The sequence below is a fragment of the Acipenser ruthenus genome, chromosome 1 (assembly GCF_902713425.1).
Source record: "Acipenser ruthenus chromosome 1, fAciRut3.2 maternal haplotype, whole genome shotgun sequence".
Classification (NCBI taxonomy): Eukaryota; Metazoa; Chordata; class Actinopteri; order Acipenseriformes; family Acipenseridae; genus Acipenser; species Acipenser ruthenus.
The window spans coordinates 37,349,723-37,365,755 of record NC_081189.1 but is presented as its reverse complement, the minus strand read 5'-3'; the positions used below and the strand labels follow the sequence as shown (position 1 = coordinate 37,365,755).

Here is a 16,033-nt window from a genome sequence, read left to right as displayed (position 1 = left end):
AAAACCTACAAAGGTAACATACAAATGAGAGACGTGAAGGTTTACAATATGGAAAAAAAAAACACCCTTGGCAAAATTTCTGAAAAGAAAGTGCCTGTGAAACACAGCATTTACTTTTCACGGTTTAATTAATGAAGATTAACTTCAAAGGTTGGATTATTTTTTGACATTCAGACAATATTAAGTAACAGGTGTTAGTGATTGGGCATGGCGGATGGGAAACCAATCAACATTTGTTAAAGGAACAAACACAAAATCAATTTGCTGTAGCTTCAATACAAGTGCGTCATAAACAGGGCTTCTTGCCAAGTCACTGCTGTTAGAAATATCTGTAATACTGTTAGCTGTAATGATTCATATACTTGCCATTTATCAATAGCAGCATGTTATGAAAGAAGGTTTTTTTTTCTATAATTCTATAAGTTTCATATTATCTACAGTAAAAGTCATGAATAAAGAGTAAACTTTAAGACATTGGAGTAATTGTACTGTATGGGAGGTGGTATATACAAGTGAGTGTGTTCATTTTCTTTTGTTTGTTTGCTTTAATCAGTCATTTAGTTTGACTTAAGTTATTGCTGGATTTGATAAGTTACATTTCTTTTGCTCTATAGTGCAAGGAGAATACATAGGGGTGTGCACAATTCCAGAACCAAGTCATACCGAATTTAGAGAGAATGCTGGTGCTTGTGCAAAATTAGTATTTCTAAAATACTTTAACCCAGTGCAGCCATTCTAAATTTCTATAGGTGGCAGCATTGTTTGTACATTGTTTAGCTCATTTGTGTCCAGTGGAGACAAATATATTGCTTGTCCTTAAACCAACATTTTCTTTCACTTGCTTGCTGGTGGAAACCTGGCTTAGGACTGGTGCACATGTTAGTATATTGTGGGATGGATATTCGTGTTTATTATTTGGGACTGAAACCCTGTTGTTATTTACTCCGTGCACTACACATTGCGATATATTGCCAGGGATTATTATTATTATTTGGTCACCAGACCTGGATACAATTAAAAACTGTTCCAAACTGGATTATAACTAAATGTAATCTCTGTTATCGGTTTTGCTCCAATCTGCCATCTTCTGTGGAATGTATTTAAACATTTAAACTGATCTGAAACTAAATATTAGCCCCATACTGATCCTGCACCACTGTTGACCGCCTCAGTGCCAAGTTGGATCAGGTTAACTAGACAATAATAGCAACTCACACTCGCAGATGCTGGGATGCCATAAATACTGCAAGATGATTCTAATATGGTTGGCAGATTGTATTTAGTAGTTGAGGTGACACAAATGTTGAGCTAAAGGATATGTCTGTTTGAGATGTACTGTAATTCTCAGAGTAAGAGCAACCATTTCTATTTTTTTTTTTTTTTTTTTTTGCTGCTTAATATCAGGGATATCTCAGGGGATATTAAGCAGAAACGAAAAGCGAAACACAAGTTTAGATTTAAAACCATTCAGGATTACACAACAAATACCTGCTAAGCAAAGTCCCAATGAATAAAAAAATTGGATAGAATTCAAAATAGGTACACTGTACACTGTAACAAACAGTTGTAAAACATGTTGTCAGTGTATTCCATCCTCAATCACAGAATAATGCATGTTGATAAATATAAGTTTAATATTAATATTAGTTTAATAATAGTACCTACAGTGTAACAACCTGTAGCTAATGGACCTGTGTTTTAAAATGTATCCAAAAAGAATTTTAAAACATTTTAAAACATTTTGACGCAAAATTCAAATTGCACTGCGGCCTATGTAAGCTTAAGAGCAATGCTAATTACTCAACACGCACAAATAATGATCCGCAATTATGATAATGAGGGTCTCGATGAGCACATCGGTCTATTTAGCAGAGCTAGGAGTACAGAGAGCAGTAGTGGCTGTAAGACATTTTGTGGAGCACAAAAATACAAGCCAAAAAAATGTCACAGTAAGGGCAGCAAAGTCCTCTTAGCGCATGGTACAGAAAATAAACATTTTCTGAAAAGGAGCTGAGAGTCCTTACGGCTGAGGTCACTCAGCATGAGTTGTTTGAAAAAGCCTCAGCCAACATCAGTTATGCTAGTATCCTTAGGAAATGATATGTATTGGCCTGCCCTTTTGAGCATGACATCCAGGTTTTTTGCCTAGCTCTCTGGAAAAGGTGGATTGGGCTATCCCTCCAGACATTCCAACTGTGATCTGAAATGATCCAGAGGCTAAGTAGTGCAGAGAACACAGCAGATTGACGCTGGGGTCTATCTTATCCCTTAATTCAGCTTTTAGCTCTAGGATGACCTGCGGAGTGAGACAATAACGCTTTAGCACCGAATCCTAAACAAAGTGACCCTGGGATTGAATATGCAGGGTCTTCTTCGTCTTGCCCTTCTCCTCCAAACGTGTTCCTGCCTCTCCTCAACAAGAGCCAAGTGTCGCCGCATCAGGAAGTGTACCACAGCAGCCATCCTGAAGCCAATGACAGGTGTCTGCAGGTGTGTGCTTTTATACAGCTCTTAGTTACTCGCTTCTACAATGCTTTGCACCTTGTAAGAAGGGGTGTAAAGTTTTTGGAGGGTCAGCAATTGCCTAAGTGCAAGGTAAAATCCTTACATCACATTATAATGTTTGTGCCCAGATCCTGCCCAATTCCATGCTCTTTTCTTCATTTGAATGCATTTCAATATACTTTGAATGGATTAATGATGGCAAAGTGCAAATTTGATAGCGGGTGCAGAACGCTAGGTGAACACCATTCTTTACATATGGCGCATTTTTAGCGGCTAGTAAAATCAGACTTTACGGCTGCTAAACACAATTTATGGCAGCATTAGGGGGGGTTTTGCACCTGCGTATCCTTACATCACCCTCTTTATCAAGGTCATCAAAATGAAAAGCAAATATTTAAGTTATATTATGTATTCATTGCTTCAAGGATTCTGTTGTATTAAAAAACAATCTGTTATATCTGATGTACACTTTCTCTGCAATGTTATTGCAATATCTCATTTAATATAAGACTACCGTTGACATCCTGGTAGATTGACTGAAATATCCTTAGTGACATATTTATGAAAAAGCTTGACATTTGAAACAAATTACTGCTCTTCTCCCTCTTAAGTTGCAGAGTAAACCACTGAATCATATATATATATATATATATATATATATATATATATATATATATATATATATATATATATACACACACACACACATACACACATTATATATGTATTAGAGGTCGGCACGGGTATCCAAAATTACCTCATGCTACCCGGGTCTCTTTTTACTACCTAGGTTTCGATTCATTAAATTTGAGAATTGAAAGAAAATGTAGAAAATATGACAATGCAGTTGTACGCGCGGGTCTCTGGCCGGCCTAATAAAGACAACTTTAAAACACACTTTGGCATTAAGCCTTTTCTTAACTGACAGGATAGCAATGTTTTACAGAAAACAATAACACAGTGAGCGGCAAGTGCACCTCAATAATAATAACTGTTGGTTTATGTCAGTGATAACTTTATGATCCATTAATAATAAACGTGTGGCTACCTATATGGAATGCTTTATCTACTGTTATTGCGCAGATATAGTTTCTTACCAAAAAGAACAAATAAGTAACCTTTATTTAAAAATAAATAAAATAAAAATAAAATAATGTGGAGCACATTAAGTAAGTGTGCTTTGTCCTTTTGAATGAAATATTTCCTTGGCAGAGTTTGCAAATTCCATTTTCTCCTGCTCGGTAAAGTGGTGCTGTACTACATAACAGCCATGTTAACAACAACAACAACAACAACAACAACAACAGAAAATGGCCAATATATGTCACAAAGAGTCCTGCAGCATGATGTGCAGTTAACATTAATAACTGTATTTAAACGGAGATGTAATTATTATTATTATTATTATTATTATTATTATTATTATTATTATTTCGATATTTCCAGTACTGAAAAAGGTTACAAGTTACACAAGTCTACAGATTTGAAGGGACTAAATGTATGTGTACTATATAGTATTTAAAAATGTATCATGCACTTAAAACATAAATATATGTGATTATTTTATTTATTTATTTATTTTTTTAATCATTACCGAGAAAAAGATCCGGATACCTGGATATTTTTCACAGCGGGTACCCAGTTCTGGATTTTCTACCCATGCCAACCTCTAATATATATAGTCCAACTCCAACTTCCACTGCCTCAAAGTGGCAGGACGGTGACAACGGGTTCTCAAGACGAAGTACAGCGGGATTCCCTTGACTCTGGCAGGTTCTACCATGCTGTGAAAGCTTGAGTAACATACTCTGCCAAAGTGGAAAGGGCACTTACCAACGCATCTGTGATACATAAGAAAGGAGACAAAGAAGACCTCAAGAACTACAGACCAATTAGCTTACTTCCTATAATCTACACAATTTTTACCAAGATACTCACCAACAGACTTCAAGATAAATTTGACTCGGCACAATCAAATGAGCAAGCAAATTTCAGGAGTGGATTTAGCACAAGTTCATCTTCAAGTTGTACGGCAAGTGATTCAAACCAGCAACGAGTACTAACTACCACTTTGCTTGGGATTCATTGACGATGAAAAAGCCCTTGACTCTTTTTACACAAGGTCTGCATTAAGCTCTCTGAAAAAAACAAGGAATTGAGAAAATGTACAGAGACTTGATCAGCACCGTATACAAGAATGCAACATCCACAGTAAGAATCCATAAAAACAGCAACAAAATCAAGATTAAAAAAGGAGTTAAAGATTAAAAGATTAAAAAAGGCGATACAATTTCCCCAAAGCTCTACACGGCCACCCTAGAAGACATTTTCAAAACACTAGACTGGGAAAATAAGGGGCTGAAGATCAATGGAGCCTACTTGAATCACCTACAATTTGCTGACGACATCCTCATATTTACAGTTTGCCCAGAAGAATTACAAACAAGAATACAAGAACTACACGAGGCTTGCAACAAAGCAGGTTTGAAAATGAACCTGAAGAAGACTCAAGTTATGTTCAATTAATATACCAGGCAACTGAAGTCAACGGGATCAAGCTTGTAGAAGTCAATAACTACGTATCCTTAGGACAGTAAGTTTTGGCAACAGAAGAGCAAAAAATGGTCTGGAGTGCCTTTGGAAGATTAAGCATGGTTCTGAAAGGGAAACTACCCTTATGCCTCAAGAGGAAAGTCTTCAACCAATGCTTGCTGCCAGTGCTAACTTACGGATGTGAAACCTGGACCCTCAATGCAAAAATGACTCACAAATTATAAACGACTCAACTGAGTATGGAAAGATGCATGCTGGGAATAACAAGAAGAGATAGGAAAAGGAAAAAATGGATAAGAGCGCAAACAAAAGTATGCAATGTTATTATAAGAGCGAAAAAACTGAAATGGTAGCAAGAAGAACAGACCATCGCTGGACCAAGAAGATACTAGACTAGATCCCAAGAGATATAAATCGACTAAGAAAAAGACCTCCGGGAAGATGGCAAGATGAAATTAGAAAACACGCCGGAACAACATGGATGAGGGACACAGCATATATATATATATATATATATATATATATATATATATATATATATATATATAACCAAATTGTCCACTGTTTACATGAACCTTATATGACCACACCACCTGTTGAAAGAGTAAAAAAAAACACATCCATGAGACAATATGAAACAAAACAACACATTAAAAAAGGACTGTATGCTAAAAATCGTATAAAAAGAACTAATGTAACACACTATTGTTCCTTTAAATTAAGGAAAATGTAGCAGCATCCCTATGTGTGGTAACGCTCTGTTAAGGTCTTTGATGAACAGTGCCTGTGATGCACAGTGCCTTCTGTGGGGTATTATGGAGTAGTACAGATCAAAGGGGTTAATTCCTGTAATGAATATATTATGGAATTTGAATGAGACCTCCAAGAGATACATGGTCCAATTATAGAGAGATCATCCGTTTCGACCAAAGGAACAGAGGGGATTGGGTTCAAAAGCTGAAAACTGTGCCTTGAGCAGGTATCTTTTTACATGTCTTAATTCTGTTGAAAAAAGGGCACATGCTGCTTGGCTTCCCCTGTGAAAACTTGTATATGCTCTGTCACCTTCTTGGAATCTGAAAGAGCTTATGAAGAAAGTAATCTTTTCAGCAACATACACCCTACAACAAAGACTAAAAGATAATGTTTTTAATAACCTTTGGTAAAATGTAGTTGAGGGTTTTAATGAGATCTATAAATACATTCTAGTCCGACTTTACCTCATAAATGCTACAGTATTGCATTCCCTTTGTTAGACATGGTGCAAGAATTATACCTGGGTTTGGCGTGTCCAAACGGTGGCAACCCTAAGCTGGTACTACCCACAGTTGCATGTATGACTTTCTAGATGGTCCTCTGTGGCAGTGTGGCAGGGTGAAAGCCCTGCCGGTGCACAGGTGTGGGGAATATTGGGTGGCAGGGAGGGGGTTAAATGTCTCCCTGCAAAAACATGTGGGAATGTGGCTGGAGCCGTAAATGTAATAAATGATTAATTGATTGCTCCAGCCACAAGTGTATAAAGAGGGTGATCATGGGCGTTAGTTTAGAATAGTGATAGTGAAGGTGCTGTGCTGTGCTGTGTGATTAAAATGTGCATGAGCACTTAAAACTACAGCTTTCTGGTCTCTGAGTCTGACTGCTAACACTACCCGGTCACACCCACCTATGATGTTTGTCATTCCTCTGGGTTGGTGGGAAGAACACTGAGTTTGCTTCCTGAGCTCCACTCTTGCCAGTATTTTACCGCTGAACCCAGTGCCTCACAAAGTAAGACCAAATGGCAAATTAAGTCAAGTCTCTATGTATCTTCTACTGTATCATATTTTACTGTAGTCTGTTAAAAAAAAAAATAATAATAATAATAAAAAAAAATATCCATTGTCACAAGAGTTGCCCTGACTAGTGACCAGAAAAGAACGGAAAGGCCTCCAGCAATCTGACATATAGTTTGTGACAATCCCCCTTGTGCTGTTGTTTTTCCTGTACAATTCAGTGAAGGCCGTGAGAAAAAACAACATGTTTTGTAAATTCCTTTTTATTGGAATGCACTACTGAAATGACAGCAGGTATCCCTGTGATTCAGAAGTGGTCAAACTTCAAAATGCGAAACTGTCAGTTTCATACACCATCCGCCTATTGTATATTAGGAACTGTCTTGGGGTATAGGAAAACCTTGTCATATCTGTATGTTTAGAATTCTGCTATGCTTCAATGCACTTTTAATAACATCCATCATGCACATTTGGTAAGATGAGTAACCTGTTGTTTTAAAGTATACTTCAGAATGGACATTCCAGAATATTACAGAATATTGTAATCTGCCAAGTGTTTAATCTGTAGTATTTTGTACTTAATCATATCCTGATGTAACTACCACTATTTAATCATATCCTGATGTAACTTTCACTATTATCTGCTGTATATTGAATTGTGGTTTGTCACACTTGAGAATTATTGTATTTCTTGTTCTTATTGTATGACTTATATTGTAACACTTGAATGTATTTGTATTTGCTTGCGATTGTAAGTCGCCCTGGATAAGGGCGTCTGCTAAGAAATAAATAATAATAATAATAATAATAATAATAATAATAATAATTCCCGTTTACAGTGGATGTAATGACATTGCATGGCACAGAATTCTGAATTAAAAACGGCATTCTTTAGAATGTTTTGTAATGAAATATTGTTTTACTGCAGAGCAAACATTGTAAAAATGGTACCTAAAAAGACTTTAGAAGTGCGATTTAAAAACTGGCACCTGTGGTAAATAAAAAGAACAACTTAAAATTGACACAAAAAAAGCCTGCCATCCTGGCAGACAGACGTGTATAAAAAAACGTTTTTTTCTCATTAACGATAGACATTCTAGCAACTTGATGACAGTATTACCTTACTATAAGTACACATTTTATTTGAGTACACACAGTGTAATGTCTATAAGATGCTTTGTGACAGCTTAACCGCAATAAAAATGTTTTTGCATATTTATTTTAGTTTTCAAATTGTGGCAATACTTTTTTTGTAAATGTCCCTGGATTTATCTAAATTTGACCTTTAATCTTAGGTCATTACCTGCAGACAATGTTTTTTTTTTTTCTATTATTATTTATAGACATCATTTTTGTAGCAATGTCTATATTTTTTGTTTTTTCAGAAAAGTATTAGATCTACCTTAAAGTCCTTTATAAATGATTTTATTTTTTTCTGTTTACACCAATTTTCCAGGATGTGTTCAAGACAAACACAGCTTTGAAATAGTAAATAATTGCTGCAGTGGATTTTCAGTTTCATCTACCGTGTATCTATCTTACAAAGAAAAGTATAAATATAACACCAGGCTTAAATATTCCCCATTGCATTTCAATGATTACCTGCCCCCTTGTGGAATGTCTGGGAGGTCACATCTAAAGATTGTTTGCTTTGCTTCCAGCAAAAACAAATAGAACGACGTTTCACCAGTTTGCTGTTTGCTGCATCAATTTGCCTAATTTTTTCAATAGTGGTGCAGAAATGAAAAACAACATTTAATTTTTGGTTATTTCCTCTGTGTAAATCCAGCAATAAAAAAAAAAAAAAATTGAAAGTACTGTATTTTTATATGGTTACTTGCTAGTTCTTTAGCATTACCTGGCGTAACACACAGCATGTTTATTTTTTTCTTATTGAAATACCCATCTAAAGCATCACATGTGTAAGTGTTCTAAAATTCTAAAAACTGCTATCAAAACTAATTAAATATTTAATGGATTTGTTTATGGAAATATGAATTTGTTGAATCAAAAACAAATAAAACCGTTTACAAAACAGTACTATGAAAAAAGAAAAAAAAAAGACAACACCTAATAGAATGGCAGTTGTTTAAACAATAAAAGACAAGCAGACAAACTTTGTTTCCAATTACAGGAGACATATTTGAAGAAGCAATAAACAAAATTGCTCAGCAGACTCATGGAAGCTGACCTTTAGCCAGTAATGCCAGCGCATAATCAAAACCCATGACAAATGACTTGTCACTGGGTCTATCTATAGGTATTTGAATTAGGATTGATTTGTACAGATCCTCATTTCTGTTTAATATATCTGTACATAGGATACTACTAAAGATCAATCTTCCTTCCTGTTGTTACAGTTGTAAGTTATTCTAAAGTCTAAAAGTCAACCTTTAGCAGACACTTAACCCTCAGTGGTATACTGTATTATTGTCAGAAAATATTATTTCAAAATACTTGTCTTCAAGTCAAGCACCAGGCAACCAGCGCTATTTGCTACTGAAGTTTGTCCATTTCTGTCTTAGTGGTTTAGATGTTTAAACACATTTGACTGGGTTCACAGTGGACATAACAGTACCTGTAAGATAACTGACATAATGGTGTATATTTTAATGGACTATATTAATACAGCTGCCCTGAAAGATTTTGTGGACCTCATTTGTTATTGTATTTTTATTGCTGGTTCAAATGTTAGAAAGTGGATAAAACACCAGCAGGGTTTTCCACTGGAAATAAAAATAGACCCCAATGTCTGTTGATTTGAATATCAGTTCTTAAAGAGTAATTCACTTCAACATTATTATTATTTTTTATTTTTTTAAGTTAGTAATCATTCTGAGTGGTTCAAATTATAATTACTCAAATACTCAAATTACTTCTGTAACTCAACTGTAAGTCTGTGTTAAGGTGCTTTCACCGGAGTTCAAGAAATCCTAACATCCCACATACAGCCCAATGATTACAAATCATACAGACATAACTCCCAATTTGCTAGTACTTTACTATAATTACATACTGGACAACCATCGTTTATACTTCCCTTTCAATTGATACAAGTAAAAGGAAATTAGTCAAAGGTTCCTGAAAATATACTCCCTTCTATTAGTTATCATAAATAATTAAGGGAAAACCAATGCTAAACAAGATATTAATCAGTAACATATGGGATGTACAGTTCATTGACTGTACGACTGTACGGTCTCAGTTGTGGAATGTTTATAAGTATCTGTTATTAATTTCAAGGCTGTCAATAAAGCTTGTCTGCAGCTCGTTTATGTCAGCAGTAGTCTCAATGGGAATGTTAACTCTGCTAGCAGAAACTGCGTAAGGCTCCCCCTCTTGGTTGTAAGAAGACAAATTGGAATACATGCAGCATTCGTTATCCACAGGCATCGTACCACCCATGGTCATGAGAGGGTGGTTGTGGTGGTAGACCCCCAGGTAGGAATTCTGATAGTGCTGGGGGTAGTGCTGGTGATAGCGGGTCTCCACCCCCGGGCTGTGCGAGGGGCTATGGGTGGGACTATGGGAAGGGCTATGTGGCATGTGACAGGTTTGAAGGCAGCTGTTTCTTCTGACCATGCGGTGAATGTCTAACTTGGCAATGAGGGGCTTCCCAATGTTGACCTCTGTTCTCCAGTCCACCAGATCATCCATGGAGTTGAACTTGCCCTGTAGGCACACCGTAAAGGAAAGCTGCCCCTTAAAAGAAGAAAAAAAAAGGAATTAGTGTGTGTGCTGTCCATATTGTGCTTTACAACACAAAACCAGTAGGGTAAATCCATGGCAAAACACAGCAGAAGCACAGTAAAATCATGGAAAAAAATGTAGTAAACTGCAAACCACTGAGGGGTAGGTGTACTAAAGTGTTGCGCCTGTCGCAATAATCGCAAACCAGTTGCAAACGATTTGGAAGTCTAGGGTGAAATGTACTAAACATGCGCAATGCTGTTAGCGACCTTTTAGGGAATGCTTTGCGGCAGCAGTTTTTATTTGCGTTTCAACCTTAGATGAATATGTAATTATGGGCGTTCCTGCATAAATTCACAAAAATGGGGTGGAGATCGTGCAAATCACGGTTCTCAAATATTACAATGAGATGTACTAAAGCTGCCGGCAATTGCGACACTTACAATTGCATCAATTTAAGAACTTTTGAAAGCACATTTTAAACAGTCGCAATTGTTGCTGGCATTTCCCAGTCCACTTTTTCATGTGCGTTCCCTGTTGTGCTCAATGCATTTTTGAGGCGAACACCCAAGTACCTAATTTTCACTAAAGGCAGGGTGTACATACAAGCCTTGAAAACAAATTTCTATGACATTTCTGGTTTCCCCACACATGTGCCACTAACCCCTCCAGCTCATTCTGAGCATCTGTATAGGTTCTATTTTGTGTTAATTGTGTAGGCTACTAAGTAGGCCAAGTTAAAAATAATAATAATAATAAAAAAAAAAAAAAAAAAAAAAAGCTAAAATCATGTAGTTTCAATTTAAAAAAATATTTTATTTGCATTGCACACAATGCAGCAGCATGATTTATTTTGTGTTACTGGTAAGCTAAAGTAAAAAGCGCTAGGTATTCATTTGATTTTACTGCTGTACTGCATATTGTATAGGCCTACTGTATAGATTTATATTTTTACATAATGTAATGTGTAACCTACCCAAAACACATTAGTGTTATTAAGAATAAATCAAACCTTTACAAGAGCTTCCTGCTCAGTCCATACACACTGTGACAGGTTTGAAATCACCGTCTTTTTTCGTTACCGGTAAGAATTTGATAATATTTTACCAAGTCAAATTTGGTTTTCTTGGACGTGTTTACATGTTCTTGTTGAGCAATAAAAGTTTTTCGAACATCGCTGTTGGCTTGGTGTTAAAAACAGGACAACGTGATGAGTTTGAGACAAACGGCTTTTACTCCAGCTAATCTTGATTGACAACTGTGCAATATGACTTTGACGTCACAAAAGTGCAATACGACTTTTTTTTTTAGCATGGGCCAAAGGTTAATTATAGCTACTATCCATGTATCCATGTATCCATATATATATATATATATATATATAAACATAATACATGTCCCAACTAATAATCTGTACTGTATAATATTAACTTGTATTTGTAAACCTCTGATGTCACTAAAAAGGGTTGGAAATGGTTAAGACAAACCTTATAACGATTTTAATTTTCATTCATTAAAGGGGCAGTCAAATAGAAATACACGCAGATATCTTGTTTAAAGAAAGGATCCCTTGCAGGGAGGAGGAACAGCCGAAAGTCTTGCTAAATAAAACTACAGATAAATAAAACTATGTCAAGGAGATGATTTGTTCAGTTGATGTCTTCATCTGTGACTGAATTTATTATGGTTGTGTATTTAACTATATGGATGAATTACTTTTCTGTATCATGTGTCTTTAAGTTATTTATAATTGGTCTCAGTTTTAAAAGGACGTACGGGCTTCGGTATTTTTTTCAGTATTACACTCAAAATGTAATTCGTGCCAATACTTGGACATGTATCATTTAGAAATTAAAATGTTTGTGGACTTGTCTTTGGGTGCTATTCAATTGATCTAAAGGTTGGAGGATGTTAATATCATCAGGCTTTAATCACTAACTAGGACCCTCTCTGGCATTGTACATTATTTTGCTCTACATGCAGTTAAATATTGGATTTTTATAACCATGGTTCTCAAATTATAACGAACTCAGAGGTGGTACTTAGATATATTGAATAGCCCCCCGTATTATTATTATTATTTATTTCTTAAGAGACGTCCTTACCCAGGGCGACTTACAGTTGTATACAAAAAATACATATAAAGAATTACAGTACAATAAAGAGCAAGATACAAAATACAATAGAAAAACATAGAACACAGAACATCCGTACTACGTTTAGCAAACCCCAATAATACCTTACACATACTTTGAGTTTCTGCAGAGAGCTCAACCTGGTGTACAGACAGTGTTCTGGGAGGCTCTTGGATAACAAATAGCTGCCTGTTTCTTCTGGGGTTACTTTGTTAGTCTCCTTGGGGTCCACATCTAGGTCCTGTAAATATAAAAGGCAGCTGTTAAGAACACGTAAAATCAATAGTAAAATATATATTTGTAATTTCTTTGCTCCACCTTTACATTGAGCAATTAACCCAATATATTTTCTCACCACTTGTCCTAACTGAATAAAACTAAAGATTTAAATGTTTTATAACAGCTCAAGTTCAGCGTATCTAGTGAAAGAGAGAAGCTCCTGTGCATTAATTACACACATCCAGTGGCTTAATAAAATGTGGATCGGAAATAAAAAAGTGGGTGAGTTATGATATATTAAAGGCAACATTTTTACATTTTCTGCAATTTTACTTTGACCCCAATTACATTGTACCACCTCCTACCAATAACCAAATTCCTGAGCTCACTGCTTTGCAATGCGGAGGCAGTCATATCAGTTTCATTTTTGCATAATTTCATTTTACATTTCTTTGAATTGTATAAATCAAGTTTTAGTTTTTCGACACTGGCAGACATCTGAAACTACTGAAAAACTCTTACCGGTGTGAAATTTGTAACGTACGCCTCACAGGATGTCATGTCCTCTGGCTTTTTCACAATGCTAGTGTAAATCACCATGACATTAGAGAACTCTGCAGCAAATCCCAGCTTAATCTGGACTCCACAGTCAAACTCCAAGCACATACTTTCGGGAAGTTCTGCAAGAGTAAAGGGTCGAGTGCACATTGAGAGGAGTTTGTCATACGTGCCATGTTTTTTTTTTATTTTTTATTTAATTTTACTTCCTTTTTTCTCCTTTTTTTCTTTTCTTTCCAAAATGTGGTCCTTAATTAAGTGAAGGAAGAAGGAGGATGTTTGTGTATGTATGGGGAGATTGCGTGTGTGTATGCATGTGTATGTATAGAGTGTGTTACTATAGTGTTGACATACTCTCGATAGATATATACGTAATCTATGTTTAGTAACTATACTCTTTTTTTGAGCTATACTCCTGAAAATAGTATGAAGTGTTTTTTTTTTATTATTGTTTCATTCATTATTATGATTATTATTACTACTAGTTTCTCTATTTGTTTTTGATGGTATGGTGGAAAATGTTACTAGACAGTTGATGACCTGTCCTGCACCCAACCACTAGATGGAGCTGTTTAAACAGATTTTTGTTTGGTTTATTACTCTATTGACTTGCTCCTTACTTACCTGTTATTATATATGCTCACTGGTTGTGTATGTTCTCTACATTCCTTCTATAATGATGGCACACTCAAGTAGTAGGGCCTGCAGAGCAGGTTGTAATGTTAACTTTGTAAGCTGGAATGTCAGGGGACTCAATCATCCAGTGAATCACAATAAAGTCCTATCCCATCTCCAACAACTTAAGATGAAAATTGCGTTTCTCCAAGATACGCATCTTCGCACATCCGATCATTTCCGCATACGTAAGGCACATGGCAACAAGGCCAGTAAAATTCAAGCGCAACAGCTAAGCCAGTGCTCAAACTCATACTCAGCCTGGCACGATTCCGTTGATCAACAACCAATTCACTGTATTCATTTTTTCAGGACCTTGTTATTCCTACCATCGATCCCCACTCCAAAGCTCACCTGGAAGAGCCCTTTGCCATTGAGGAAATTAATCAGGCCATTAAATCGATGCAGAGCAGCAAGTCATCTGGTCCTGATGGGTTTCCCACAGAGTGTTTAAATTAATTCTCCCCTCAACTCTCCCCTCTGCTATCTTTTGTATTTTCTGAATCTTTTCTTTCTTAGTCCTTGCCTCTGACTCTGCCAAACTTCAATATCATTGTTATTAAAAAAGAACAAGGACCCCCCTGATTGCAGCTCATGCTGCCCTCCTTAATATTGATATTAAGATTCTAGCAAAAGTGCTGGCCCATCGCCTTGTCAGTTGTACTTCCAAAATCTCCGAAGACCAGACGGGCTTTATACAAAACAGGCACTCTTTTTTGATCTTCGGCGCCTGCTCAATATTATTTACTTCGCCACCCCAGAAGTTCTTGTCTCACTTGATACTGAGAAGGCCTTCAGAGGTTTGATTTTGGCCGTAACTTTATATCCTGGATTTAGTTACTTTACACCTCCTCTTGCCTCTTTCTGTACTAACAACACTTCCTCCAAATATTTTCCACTCCATCGCGGCACAAGACAGGGCTGTCCTTTTTCAGCCTTACACTTTGCTATTGCCATTTAACCTCTATCTATCTTTCTGCATGGCAGACAGGATGAGCACGGTGTGGTTGGGGGGGGGGGGGGGGGGGGGGACGAGCAGAAGTTTTATTTTTAAGCAAATTATATTATTTTGTGCATTTCTGACCCCACATCCTCTCTGCCCTATGTTGTTTCTATACTAGATCAATTTGGCAAAGTATCTGGGTATAAACTGAATCTCCATAAGAGTGAATTGTTCTCCATCCGCTCGGCTGCCATAAATTATCCTCTCTCCACTTCTTGCTTCCAAAGTATTCCAGTGTTGATCCCCAAATCCTTTTTCAACTCACTTGATCAAAGTATCTCCTACTGATTCTATACTTGAGTGTAACCCAAAACTGCAAAGGCATGATTTCAAAAATATATACCACTATTTTCCCCCTACACTGCCCTTCACCTTCCAGAATTAAATTGTTGTGGGAAGCAGATTTAGGTTTCAATTTCTCAGATGAGGATTGGGAGTGAATCCTGTCTCAGGTTCATTCCTCCTCTCTCTGTGCCAGACATGGACTGATACAATTTAGACTAAATTGGCTAAGATCTTCCCATATTTGTATCGAACCTGTGACAGATGAAAGCAGGGTCCACCTCCCTTAAACATATGTTTTGGTTATGTCTCGGGTTGGCTCCTCCACTTATTGCCCTTTTTGGTGTAGTGCCCAGTGACATCCCTCTGACCAAGTTGCAGTCAGATTCCCTGGCCTTTGCGACCTTGCTTGCCAGACTGGAAGCAAGCTGCCCCACCCTTTCACATCCACTCGGTTAGGTATGTCATGCAATTCCTTATTCTTGAAAAAACTTAATTCACATTTAAAAAGAGAAAAATTATACATAGCATGGCAGCCCTTTTTAACATTCTTTGAACATTCCAGCTCCCCCTCACTCCTTGAGCCAGTTGAAGATCTGCTAAAAGCTTTCTTCCACTGCTCTTTGCATCCACTGAATGTG

General features: G+C 36.6%; 1 protein-coding gene across 3 annotated transcripts in view; it reads right to left on the bottom strand.

Annotated features, from left to right (window-relative positions):
* Window positions 1-8,650: 8,650 nt before the first annotated feature.
* LOC117421351 (mucosa-associated lymphoid tissue lymphoma translocation protein 1) overlaps window positions 8,651-16,033 on the bottom strand; it is a 44,406-nt gene continuing 37,023 nt past the window's right edge. For all 3 annotated transcript variants that reach the window (XM_059024683.1, XM_059024686.1, XM_059024692.1), the window contains 3 exons: window positions 13,397-13,554; window positions 12,771-12,896; window positions 8,651-10,532 (listed from right to left, as the gene is read on the bottom strand). In XM_059024683.1, the coding sequence (XP_058880666.1) occupies window positions 10,047-10,532; window positions 12,771-12,896; window positions 13,397-13,554 (770 nt within the window). In that variant the 3' untranslated portion in view covers window positions 8,651-10,046. The remainder of the gene's footprint in view (window positions 10,533-12,770; window positions 12,897-13,396; window positions 13,555-16,033) is intronic.